General features: G+C 42.7%; 1 protein-coding gene across 1 annotated transcript in view; it reads left to right on the top strand.

The window, feature by feature from the left end:
* LOC143301927 (cytidine deaminase-like) overlaps positions 1–12,424 on the top strand; it is a 27,354-nt gene extending 14,930 nt beyond the window's left edge. Inside the window, exons 3-5 of the mRNA XM_076616376.1 lie at positions 2,185–2,296; positions 7,764–7,821; positions 9,502–12,424. Coding sequence (XP_076472491.1) covers positions 2,185–2,296; positions 7,764–7,821; positions 9,502–9,651 — 320 coding nt within the window. The 3' untranslated portion in view covers positions 9,652–12,424. The remainder of the gene's footprint in view (positions 1–2,184; positions 2,297–7,763; positions 7,822–9,501) is intronic.
* Positions 12,425–13,271: the final 847 nt, after the last annotated feature.

Genomic DNA, 13,271 nt, shown 5'->3' with positions numbered 1-13,271 from the left:
ATTAAAAAAAAAAAAAATTAATGATGGTGAAGGGAGAGGGAGCGAGGGGGAGAAGAAAGGGAGAAACAGAGAGATTACAGATTAACTAACTCAGTACGGCCCTCGGATGTCCAGTGGGTGTCTGAATGACCCAACCTTTAGCTTCCGTCGTCAGAATTGTGGTATTCTTTATCAACATTCACCTCTTCAGTATAAGAGCCTTCCGCTTCCAATATTTTGATGATGGTAATTGGCGTGAAACCGCTGTTAACGTCGTCTCTTTCGCCGTTCGTATGGAGAGAGTTAAAGGTCACATCGTATTTTTACGGCCCTGAGGCAGAGCATCATTACAGGAGGGGCTGCAGTCTGCTTTCGTGGTGGACTTTTCGTCGCTCGCAGCATGAGAAGTAGGTTATTTGACGTCATGCACAGCCCACCACTGTAACTGGCTTCTCTGGGTGTGCACTGCTTTTGTTCGGACAACTTTTCGGTAGAGTTTATAAATGGACCAGTTACGTAATGGCAGATATATGACGAGAAACACGCTTAGACACAGAAGACTAAAACTAATAATAGGTTTGATTATCAAAACTCAATATACCATATAAACTTGCAAAAATAGTCACAGAAAATGTGCAAAATCCTTTCGTCAAAACAGCGATTTCCACGACGAAATTTCAGCCTTTCGGTGACTTGAAAAACAGAAGAAAAAAAAGAAGGGGGGGGGGGGGGGGGGGGCGGGGAGAAAATGGAGACGCGCATGCGCACGCGGTGCTCGCTAAAAAAAATAACCAGGGAGTCCCGACGAAAGTCTGACGAATATGGGTGTGCACACCCTCCCTGATGTCCTCCAGTGACCAAGGCCCGGCTGTGTAGGAAGGCGGGGCCCAGTTTCAGTTTCAGTTTCAGTAGCTCAAGGAGGCGTCACTGCGTTCGGACAAATCCATATACGCTACACCACATCTGCCAAGCAGATGCCTGACCAGCAGCGTAACCCAACGCGCTTTGTCCAGTCCACCCCTTACCTCCCGCCGTTTTAACTGTCCTCGTCATGAGTCAGGTATGAATGATATGGATACTTATATAGCGCCAATCCTCGGTCAGAGACCAAGCTATAAGCGCTTTACAAACTCGGGGCCATTTGCACAACAGGCTGCCTACCTGGGCAGAGCCGACTGACGGCGGCCTTTGGGCGCTCATCATTCGTTTCCTGTGTCATTTCAGGCACGCACACATACGCACTCAGAGAGACATGTAACATGTTACGTGCATGACCGCTTTGTTCATGTATTGCCATGAAGGCAGCCACACTAGGTTTTCAGGGGTGTGCATGCTGGGTATGTCCTTGTTTCCATAACCCACCGAACGCTGACATGGATTACAGGATCTTTAACGTGCATATTTGATCTTCATGCCTGGGTGGAGTGAGGAAAATGGGAGTAAAGTGCCTTTCCCATAGGACACAGCACCATGCCGAAACGGGGCCTCGAACCCTGATCACTGGTGAACACTGGACCACAAGTCCAAGGCCTTACAGACTCTGCCACGCTGCCTGTCTTGCATATGAGTCAGCGTAAAGGGTTGTCCCTGGCCACATTCTGAAGAAAATCCCAGTCTGATAGAGAAACAAATCCACTTGGACGAGAGAGAATGAATGAATGGTTTATTCATTTTTGGCCAAGGCCCCGAAATAAAGGGGTATGAAACAACATGATTATACCGTCACACAGAAATATTGGTATACAGTCTGTTATTAGCACAATACTGTACGAGAGAGAGAGAGAGAGAGAGAGAGACTGACACAGGTTTAATTGTGAAGGCCACCGGCCCATACACAAAGGGGTGGGGGATACAACGGGGCAATTCAGTCGCTCTTCACACACACACACACACACACACACACACATACCAAAAAAAAAAAAAAAAAAAAAGAAAGAAAAAAAAGGTGTACTGTACGTGAGTAACCGATAACTGGATGAAAAATACATAGCATGTTCGTACTCATGTTTGTAGTTATACTAATTCATTCATTGTGTAAATTCGTCTCTAAATTTTAAAGCGTAATAAGTGTACATAGCAAGATTTCTCTGGGAGGTAACACACACAGAGAGAGAGAGAGAGAGAGAGAGAGAAGTATATCACCATCATGATGATTGTTGTTATGTTGTTGTCGCCATTAGGATTAGGATCATCATTGTTACACAGGTTGTAACGTGGAGAACGCTGCCTATCCGTTATGCACGTGCGCGGAGCGGACGGCCATTACCAAGGCCGTGTCAGAGGGTCACAGGGAGTTCAAGGCCATCGCTATCTCAAGGTCAACACTTTTTTTTTCATTATTTATTTATTTATTCAGTTTGATGTGCAAACACGATTTTGTTGTTGTTGTTGACAGATTCGGATTTATATATTTTTTTTTAATAATTCACATATGACCCCACATTTACGGTTAGGGGTTAATGACAGCAGTTGGAAATGTCACCTTAACTACCCACATACACCACAAATGCAAGAACAACAAACAAACAAACAACAACGAATACAAGTACAACCACAGCAGCAACAACAACATTAACAACACTAACAAGTACATAATAAGTAAATTGATGGAAAACTAACTAGCTAATTAGCTAGCTAAGTAGCTACAAGAACAACCAACATAAAACACAATAAGCGCAGCAAGCATGATTATCATATACAACTCAGTCATGATTATCATATACAACACAGTCATGATTATCATACACAACACAATCCTGATTATCATATACATCACGATCATGATTATCATATACAACACAGTCATGATTATCATATACATCACGATCATGATTATCATATACAACACGATCATGATTATCATATACAACACAATCCTGATTATCATTTCCAACACGATCATGATTATCATATACAACACAATCCTGATTATCATATACAACACGATCATGATTATCATATACAACACAATCCTGATTATCATATACAACACGATCATGATTATCGTATACAACACAATCCTGATTATCATATACAACACAGTCATGATTATCATATACATCACGATCATGATTATCATATACAACACAGTCATGATTATCATATCCAACACGATCATGATTATCATATACAACACGATCATGGTTATCATATACAACACGATCATGATTATCATATACAACACGATCATGATTATCATATACAACACAATCCTGATTATCATATCCAACACGATCATGATTATCATATACAACACGATCATGATTATCATATACAACACAAGCATGATTATCATATACAACACAAGCATGATTATCATATACAACACAAACAGCTTTAAAAGCTGCCCACTCCCTCCACACCGAGGCCACGTTTTTTGGTGTTTTCTGTGACACCCAGTTCTCCCAATCGTACCACCATGGGCCAGGAATGAAACGAGGCCAAACAAAGAAAACCTGGCGGCTGTATTGACATGACATGCAAGATAAGCACATGTGGACAAAATCAATAAGAGAGAGAGAGAGCGAGGGGGGGGTGGGACAGAGGGGGGTGGGGGTAGAGACAGAGAGAGAGAGAAAGAGGGGAGTAGAGAGAGGATGGGGGGAGGGGGGAGGGGTAGAGGGAGAGACCAATAGAGAGAGAGAGAGAGGGGCGGGGGTGGGAGAGAGGGGGGGGGAGGTAGAGACAGAGGGGGGAGTAGAGAGAGAGAGAGAGGGGTGGGGGTGGGAGAGAGGGGGGGAGGAGGTAGAGACAGACAGAGGGGGGAGTAGAGAGAGAGAGAGAGAGAGGGGCGGGGGTGGGAGAGGGGGGGAGGAGGTAGAGACAGACAGAGGGGGGAGTAGAGAGAGAGAGAGAGAGAGGCGGGGGTGGGAGAGAGGGGGGGAGGAGGTAGAGACAGACAGAGGGGGAGTAGAGAGAGAGAGAGAGGGGCGGGGTGGGAGAGACAGACAGAGGGGGGGAGTAGAGAGAGAGAGAGAGGGGCGGAGGTGGGAGAGACAGACAGAGGGGGGAGTAGAGAGAGAGAGAGAGGGGCGGGGGTGGGAGAGAGGGGGGGGGAGGAGGTAGAGACAGACAGAGGGGGGAGTAGAGAGAGAGAGAGAGGGGGGGCGGGGGGTGGGAGAGACAGACAGAGGGGGGAGTAGAGAGAGAGAGAGAGAGGGGGGCGGGGGTGGGAGAGAGGGGGGGAGGAGGTAGAGACAGACAGAGGGGGGAGGAGAGAGAGAGAGAGAGAGAGAGGGGCGGGGGTGGGAGAGACAGACAGAGGGGGGAGTAGAGAGAGAGAGAGGGGCGGGGGTGGGAGAGAGGGGGGAGGAGGTAGAGACAGACAGAGGGGGGAGTAGAGAGAGAGAGAGAGAGAGAGGCGGGGGTGGGAGAGAGGGGGGGAGGTAGAGACAGACAGAGGGGGGAGTAGAGAGAGAGAGAGAGAGAGAGAGGCGGGGGTGGGAGAGAGGGGGGAGGAGGTAGAGACAGACAGAGGGGGGAGTAGAGAGAGAGAGAGAGAGGCGGGGGTGGGAGAGAGGGGGAGGTAGAGACAGAGGGGGGAGTAGAGAGAGAGAGAGAGAGGCGGGGGTGGGAGAGAGGGGGGGAGGTAGAGACAGACAGAGGGGGGAGTAAAGAGAGAGAGAGAGAGAGGCGGGGTGGGAGAGAGGGGGGGAGGTAGAGACAGACAGAGGGGGGAGTAAAGAGAGAGAGAGAGAGAGGCGGGGTGGGAGAGAGGGGGGGAGGTAGAGACAGACAGAGGGGGGAGTAGAGAGAGAGAGAGAGAGAGAGGGGCGGGGGTGGGAGAGAGGGGGGGAGGTACAGACAGAGGGAGAGAGATGGGAGTAGAGAGAGAGGATGGGAGGTGGGGGCAGGGGGGTAGAGGGAGAGACCAATAGAGAGAGCGAGAGAGAGAGGGGCGGGGGTGGGAGAGAGGGGGGGAGGAGGTAGAGACAGACAGAGGGGGGAGTAGAGAGAGAGAGAGAGAGGCGGGGGTGGGAGAGAGAGGGGGAGGTAGAGACAGAGGGAGAGAGATGGGAGGTGGGGGGAGGGGGGTAGAGGAAGAGACCAACAGAGAGAGAGAGAGAGGCGGGGGAGAGGGGGCGGAGGAGGAGGAGAGGGGGTAGAGAGACAGACAAAGGGAGAGAGGAGCAGAGAGTGAGGCGGGGTGGGGGGGTTGGGTTGGAGGGAGAGACAGACAGACAAGTTTCAGTTTTAGTAGCCCAAGGAGGCGTCACTGTGTTCGGACAAATCCATATACGCTACACCACATCTGCCAAGCAGATGCCTGACCAGCAGCATAACCCAACGCGCTTAGTCATGCCTTGAGAAAAAAAGACAGACAGACAAGACAACAGAGGACAAATTCCTAATAAACGAGGGGAACAATTAAGAAAGTGTTGTTGTTGTTTTCCTCCACCCCCACCCCCACCCCACCCCTCCACCCCTTTATATATATATATATATATATATATATATATATATATATTTTTTTTTTTTTTTTTTTTTTTTTTTTTTTTACATACCCAGGCTTCGAGAGAGAAAGGGGGATGTGGGGGGTGGGGGAGACTGTCGAACAAACAAACAAAGAGCCACAGACTGAGAATTGGAGCAGATAAGGAAGTCAGAAAGGTCATCGCCCTCCGACCTAGTCTGTGCAAAGTTAAAAAATAGAGATGACAACTCCCCCCCACCCCCCACCCCTTGCCCCCGCCCCCCAAAAAAAACCGACACCAACGAAGAATAAAGAAAGATAAAACGAAAACTAGACTGCATTGCAGAGCATTCAAGATTAGTGTTTACTTTTTTTTTTTTTTTTTTTTTTTTTTTTTTTTTAAACTTCTCGAAATACCAGTGTCGCTCTGTCACTGACTTTTATTGCGTCCGAAGCGAGCAAAGACTCTGTCTTTACTTCCGAAGCGAGCGATGACCCTGTCTTTATGTCCGAAGCGAGCAATGACCCTGTCTTCACGTCCGAAGCGAGCAATGACTCTGTCTTTACGTCCGAAGCGAGCGATGACCCTGTCTTTACGTCCGAAGCGAGCAATGACCCTGTCTTCACGTCCGAAGCGAGCAATGACCCTGTCTTCACGTCCGAAGCGAGCAATGACCCTGTCTTTACGTCCGAAGCGAGCGATGACCCTGTCTTTACGTCCGAAGCGAGCAATGACTCTGTCTTCACGTCCGAAGCGAGCAATGACTCTGTCTTTACGTCCGAAGCGAGCGATGACTCTTGTCTTTACGTCCGAAGCGATCGATGACCCTGTCTTTACGTCCGAAGCGAGCAATGACTCTGTCTTTACGTCCGAAGCGAGCAATGACTCTGTCTTTATGTCCGAAGCGAGCAATGACGCTGTCTTTACGTCCGAAGCGAGCGATGACTCTATCTTTACGTCCAAAGCGAGCGATGACTCTATCTTTACGTCCGAAGCGAGCAATGACTCTATCTTTACGTTCCAAGCGAGCGATGACCCTGTCTTTACAGTTGAATTCTTGTTTGTCTGTGTATTTCTGTAGGCAGGCAAACACTCACTCCCCATCACCCGCTCGCACCTGCATGTCTAATGGTTAAATTTATCAACTTTTTTTTTTCATAATTAAGGCATTCCATTGCAAAACTCTATGGATCAATATATATTTCCTCTATGCGTTTGTTTGTGAATGTGCTCGCGCGCGCGCGTGCGTACGGGCGAACGTGTGTGTAAGCGTGTTTCTGTGTGCTTGAGGGCGAGAGTGTGTGCGCGTGCGTACGTGCATATTTAAACGTGCGTGTGTGTGCGGTGTCCGTGCGTGTGTGTGTGTGCGCGCGCGCGTGTGTGTGTGTGTTTGTGTGTGTATGCGTGCATTTGTGCGTTCGTACATGTGTTTGTGTGTGTGTGTGTGTGTGTGTGTGGGGGTGGCGTATTATTGTAGAGCGCTTTGTGATGTCTGAAAGTGCTCCAGGCATTTCAATTTACTGTTATTATCGTTAATGTATTTTTGATATGGTTTTAAAAGAAATTAATAATTATTATGATGGTGATTGTGATGATGATATCATTATTATTGTTGTTGTGGTCGTCATTCTTCTTCTTATCATCATTATCATCATCATTATCATCATTGTCATTATATCTTCTTCTTCGTATCATTATTATCATCATTATTATTATTAGAATAGTTATAATCATCATCGTTATCATTAGTTTCGTTATTATTATCATTATCGTCATCATTATCATTATTATAGCCATAATCATCATCGTCGTCATCATTATTATCATTTTGTAGTCATTATTATCATCATCGTCATCATCATCATTATAGTCATTATCATCATCATCATTATCATTATTATAGCCATAATCATCATCGTTGTTATCATTATTATCGTAATAGCCATAATAATAATCATCATTATTATCATAATAGCCATAATCATCATCATCATCATCATTATTATCATTATAGCCATAATCATCATCGTTGTCGTCATTATTATCATTATAGTCATTATCATCATCATCATTAATATCATTATAGCCATAATCATCATCGTCGTCATCATTATTGTCATAATAGCCATAATCATCATCGTTGTCATCATTATCATTATAGCCATAATCATCGTCGTCGTCATCATTACTATCATTATAGCCATAATCATCATCGTCGTCATCATAATCATTATCATTATTATCACTGTAGTCATTATCATCATCGTCATCATCATTATTATCACTGTAGTCATTATCATCATCATCGTCATCATTATTATCGTTTAATATTATTAATATATATATAATATCATTATTATCATTTCACAGTGACCTGGAAGAGTCTTTCATCTCTCCGTGCGGCCCATGCCGGCAGATGATGGCAGAGGTGAGTTCAGCACTTTACCCCGCCATGTAGGCAGCCATAGTCCGTTTTCGGGGATGTACACGCAGGGTATATTCTTCTTTCCATAACCCACCGAACGCTGACATGAATTACAGGATCGTTAACGTGCGTACTTGATCTTCTGCTTGCGTGTACATACGAAGGGGGTTCAGGCACTAAGCAGGTCTGCACATATGTAGACCTGGGAGATCGGAAAAAAATCTCCACCTTTCACCCACCAGGCGCCGTTACTGAGATTGGAACCCGGGACCCTCAGATTGAAAGTTCAGTGCTTTAACCACTTGGCTACTAGTAGCTCCCGTCAACATTCTGTTCAATTCGTATTGTTTTAGAGTCCACTTACTTCTCACTTACTAACAACTACTACTACTTATACTGCTACTACTACTTATACTGCTACTGATACTACTACTGCAGTGTTTATTTTCTATTTGCAATGGAATTATATACGTTTTTGCTACTACTACTACTACTACTACTTATACTGCTACTGCTACTGCAGTGTTTATTTTCTATTTGCAATGGAATTATATACGTTTTTGCTACTACTACTACTACTACTACTACTACTACTACTACTACTACTAGTACTACTACTTATACTGTTACTGCTATTACAACTGCAGTGTTTATTTTCTATCTGCAATGGAATTATATACGTTTTTGCTTCTACTACTACTACTACTTATACTGCTACTGCAGTGTTTATTTTCTATTTGCAATGGAATTATATACGTTTTTGCTACTGCTACTACTACTACTACTACTACTACTTATACTGCTACTGCTACTGCAGTGTTTATTTTCTATTTGCAATGGAATTATATACGTTTTTGCTACTGCTACTACTACTACTTATACTGCTACTGCTACTACTACTGCAGTGTTTATTTTCTATCTGCAATGGAATTATATACGTTTTTGCTGCTGCTACTACTACTACTACTACTACTACTACTTATACTGTTACTGCTATTACTACTGCGGTTTTTATTTTCTATTTGCAATGGAATTATATACGTTTTTGCTACTACTACTACTACTACTACTACTTATACTGTTACTGCTACTGCTACTGCAGTGTTTATTTTCTATTTGCAATGGAATTATATACGTTTTTGCTTCTTGTCATGATTGTGTGATTTGTGTTTTAGCCACTTTTCTCGCTGTTTGATAGTTTTTGTATGTGTCAGTTTTCATGTCAAAGTTGTTTTTTTCTTGTATCCATTGTGGGGGAGGTGGGAGGGGGACAGTGGGGGGCTGGGGAGGGGTTGGGGGGGGGGGGTGTGTGTTTAAAGTAAATTCTGCTTGATTCTTTCATTTTTCATATTTTCTGGTTTTGACATTACATATTAACAAAGTTAATTTGCATGAATACGTACGTAGGAAAGAAAGAAGAAGAAAAAAAGATAAAGAAAAAACCCAGACGCAACACAAAAACAAAACAAAACAAAACAAACAAACAAACAACAACAGCAAAAACAATTAAAAAAAGAAAAAAGAAAAAGAAACTGAAAACTACACATTGACACAAAAGTATGATATTCATCTTAATTGTTGACTGGTTGTTAATCAATTAATCGGAACCGACCTGGTGTTTTTTTTTTGTTTTGTTTTTTTTTGGGGGGGGGGGTTTTTTTTTTTTGTTTTTTTTCTTTTCAGTTCAGCCTTGACATGACGGTCTACCTGACCAAACCAGACGGCACTTTCAAGGCCATGACAGTGGATGAGTTGCTTCCCTTCGCCTTCATTCCCGCGAGACTGGACGAGAAGAGAGTGGGCAAGGAAACGACGGCAGACAACTCTGGCTGATCCGGCAAGCAGGGTCACATTGGGAAGATACCACGGACTTATAAATAGATTAATAGGATCCCATTGTTAATAATAATAATAATGAAATCTATTTATAAGTCCATGGGAAGATACGCCAAACACTGTGATACACACATTGTAACTTTAGTCATGATCTTGACAGTTTAAAAAAAAAAAATCAAACACTAAGTAATTAAGGTGTTTTTTTGTTTTGTTGGAGACTTGAGAAAAATCAACAAACATTCCCCACTACTCAACGACAACACCCCACAATCTATTAATTATATTGTTTGTGTATAATTTATATCATGGAGCGAACTATGTCATTTTGATCAAATCGTAACAAATTCTTGTCCAACTCGACCACGCAAAGAGTTGCTCTGCAATACAGACCACACCCACTCCTTGGAGTGAGAAGAAAAAACCAAAAACAATCACCCAGTTACTTTTCCATTATTCAGGTTATAGTCATTAGTTCACGCTGCATGTATTGGGTCAGTATTTATAGATTTATCTATGTGAAATCTTCTTCGTTCACTCATATGTACATGAGTGGGCTTTTACGTGTATGACTGTTTTTACCCCGCCATGTAGGCAGCCATACTTCGTTTTCGGGGGGTCTATGTGAAATCAATTCAGAATGCTCTTTCCCGGGGACAGCGAGTCGCCACATGCACAGTGCAGCGCCACCTTTTTTTTCTTCTTTTTTTTTCTTTTTTTCTGTCTGCAAGTATATGTGTTTCGCTATCAAAATGGATTTTTCTTTCTTTTTTACTACGGATTTTTGGCCAGAGACAACCTCTTTTGTTGCCATGGGTTGTTTTACGAGCGCTAAGTACATGCAACATAGGGGGCCACGGTTTGTCATCTGACTATAGCGTACAGATCACTGTTGAAGGTCTTGTGAAAGGGGAGGATATAGCAGCGAGTGTGGGGTTCGATCCCATGTGCTCAGATCCTCTCGTTTCCTCGGCCACTTGGCCACCACTACACGTCATTTTTGTTTGTTTTTTTTAAATACTTTTTTATAAGATTCCTTGACAATCAGCATCTCGCATCCACTTACTTTTCCATCACTCAGATTAGTAATTTAGTCTGTTTACTATGGTTTAACACTGGTGTATTGTTGACTGATATGAAATCATCGATATCTTAAGATTAGTGATTTAGGCTGTTTATGTTGCAGTATTCGACCAATTTAGCAGCGGTGTACTGTTGACTGATATGAAATCATCGCCCATGAGGTCTTAAGATTAGTGATTTAGGCTGTTTACGTTGCAGTATTCGACCAAATTAACAGTGATATATTGTTGACTGATATGTATTCATCGTCCACGGGCCCGATTCTAAATTGGTCGTCCACGTCTTCCGATGTGAACATTGTTATGTGTGCCATAATCAATTATGTGGGTTCCCAGGGACGATGTGTATACTTTGCTGGTATGATTATGTTGTATAATTATGCGTGTGTGTTCATGTTTCTGCCAAACAGCTTTTCCCCGTAGCACAACCTGATTTTGTTCAGGGAATGATTCTGTACAACTGAATAAAAGGAGGGAAAAGAGGCTAGAAGCCATCATTAGACAGACAGACAGACAGACAGATATTCATTCGTTCAGAAACAATCACAACAATCATACAGTTGAAATATGAAGTGTACTGCCGAAATGTCAGTACTTCTACCACTTCTGCTCATTAAAAAAAAAGGCTATTAGAAGGCTAATGGATTATCTCTAAAAACAACAAGCAAACACACACAGACACATAGACGCACGCGCGCCCACACACACGCGCGCGCGCGCGCGCGCGCACACACACACACACACACACACACACACACACACGAAAGGCATTCACTTGAGGGGTCCCGTCCACATGTTACATATGTAATCAAAGGACGTGTTACATTTTAATTGAAGGATATGTTACAGTTTTGATAAGAGGACATGTTACATTTCTAATCAAATGAAACGGTACATTCGTAACTAAAGAACGCGTTACATTAATTTGAAATAAAAGATACCTTTTTTTTTAATCAAAGAAGTTTCATTTTTTAATCAAAGAACATATGAAATTTATAACCAGACAGCTACTTTTTTCGTTTCTTAATCAAAGGACATATGAAATTTATAACCAAACAGCTACTTTTTTCGTTTCTTAATCAAAGGACATATGAAATTTATAACCAAACAGCGACTTTTTTCGTTACTTAATCAAAGGACACATTTCATTTTTAATCAAAAGAGATTCTACATTTCTTATTGAAAGCATCTTATCCCCAGTTTCAATTTACCAGTCATTTCACGTATTTCATTTTATTTTGATGACCTGTTTGTTTTGAAATGCCTAGTCTACGTGTCGAAGTTGGTGGGAAGATGATTAAACAGAGATGCTGAGATTGTATGTCACTGTCCGATCATCGTCAGAGTTTTTCTCAGTTTCATAACGATAATGATTCGTTTGGATCATTGCCTTTGTTAGACATCTTACAGCTGATGTATTATGTTTGTCCTTACTGAACAGTTCAAGGTCATCGTTTTTTTCTTTTTCTTTTATTTACCACTCAGTTTGTAAAGCTTCCTTTTTTTATGCTTTTTTTTTTCTTTTTTTTTTCTGTATCGGATTTTATTTGCATTGATTTTAACATGATTATTTCTTTTAACGCCATTACTACAGGCCTATCATTTTTTGTTCCTTTGTTTTGAATATGACTACCTTTTGTATGACCTTCATTTCATTGTCGCATTCATCCTGGCACGTGCATGCATGATTTTTTTTTAATAATTTTTTTTAGCTGATTATGTTGGAAGCCAAATATCAACTAATAAACAGAATACATGATAATAATTATATATTGGTGTGTGTTGTGTTTCATTGTGGTGGACAGACGTCAGCCATCTTCTTCTGCATACATGGGCTGCAACTCCCGTGTTTACTCGTTTGTACAGGCAGCAGAGAGAGACAAGACAAGACGAGAAAAAACCAGACAAGCAAGACAAAATCTGTATAATTATTATCGAGAGTAACAGATAAGCAAGTAACAAGGTTTTTTACATTCACCCCTCGCCCTAAAGAGGGAATAATGCCAAAGAAGCGAAAACGAGTCAAAGGAAGAGAAAAAAAAAATCAAAATACACAGTATTTTCCCATTATTCTACCGTTCACAGCCATTCCATCCGAAGCAAAATGAGAGAAAGGAAAAGGGGGGAAAAAAGAGAAAAAAAAGAGCATGAAACCTCCAGCACAAGGGCACAAACACACAATACAAACACTTCACTGGCAGACACACACACACACACACACTACAACACACATACACACACACACACTGACACACACACACACACACACACGGATTATCTCTAAAAACAAGCAAACATACACGGACACACACACACATACACTACAACACGCACACACACACACACACAGAGGCAGACAATAAGACAGAGGCAGAGAGAAAAGATTGATCGCAGGCGCCTATTGTCAAGTAGCACAACTCTTGAGCGAATCTGACACTGTGGCAGACGACATCGGATGGAAAAATCAATGAACCGTTATCTAAACGGCACGTATACAAATTGCTTACTTCTCTCCTGAAAACGGGTGAGGCACACATT

This window comes from Babylonia areolata, chromosome 28, assembly GCF_041734735.1.
Source record: "Babylonia areolata isolate BAREFJ2019XMU chromosome 28, ASM4173473v1, whole genome shotgun sequence".
NCBI lineage: Eukaryota > Metazoa > Mollusca > Gastropoda > Neogastropoda > Buccinidae > Babylonia > Babylonia areolata.
This window is presented reverse-complemented; position numbering and strand designations above follow the sequence as displayed.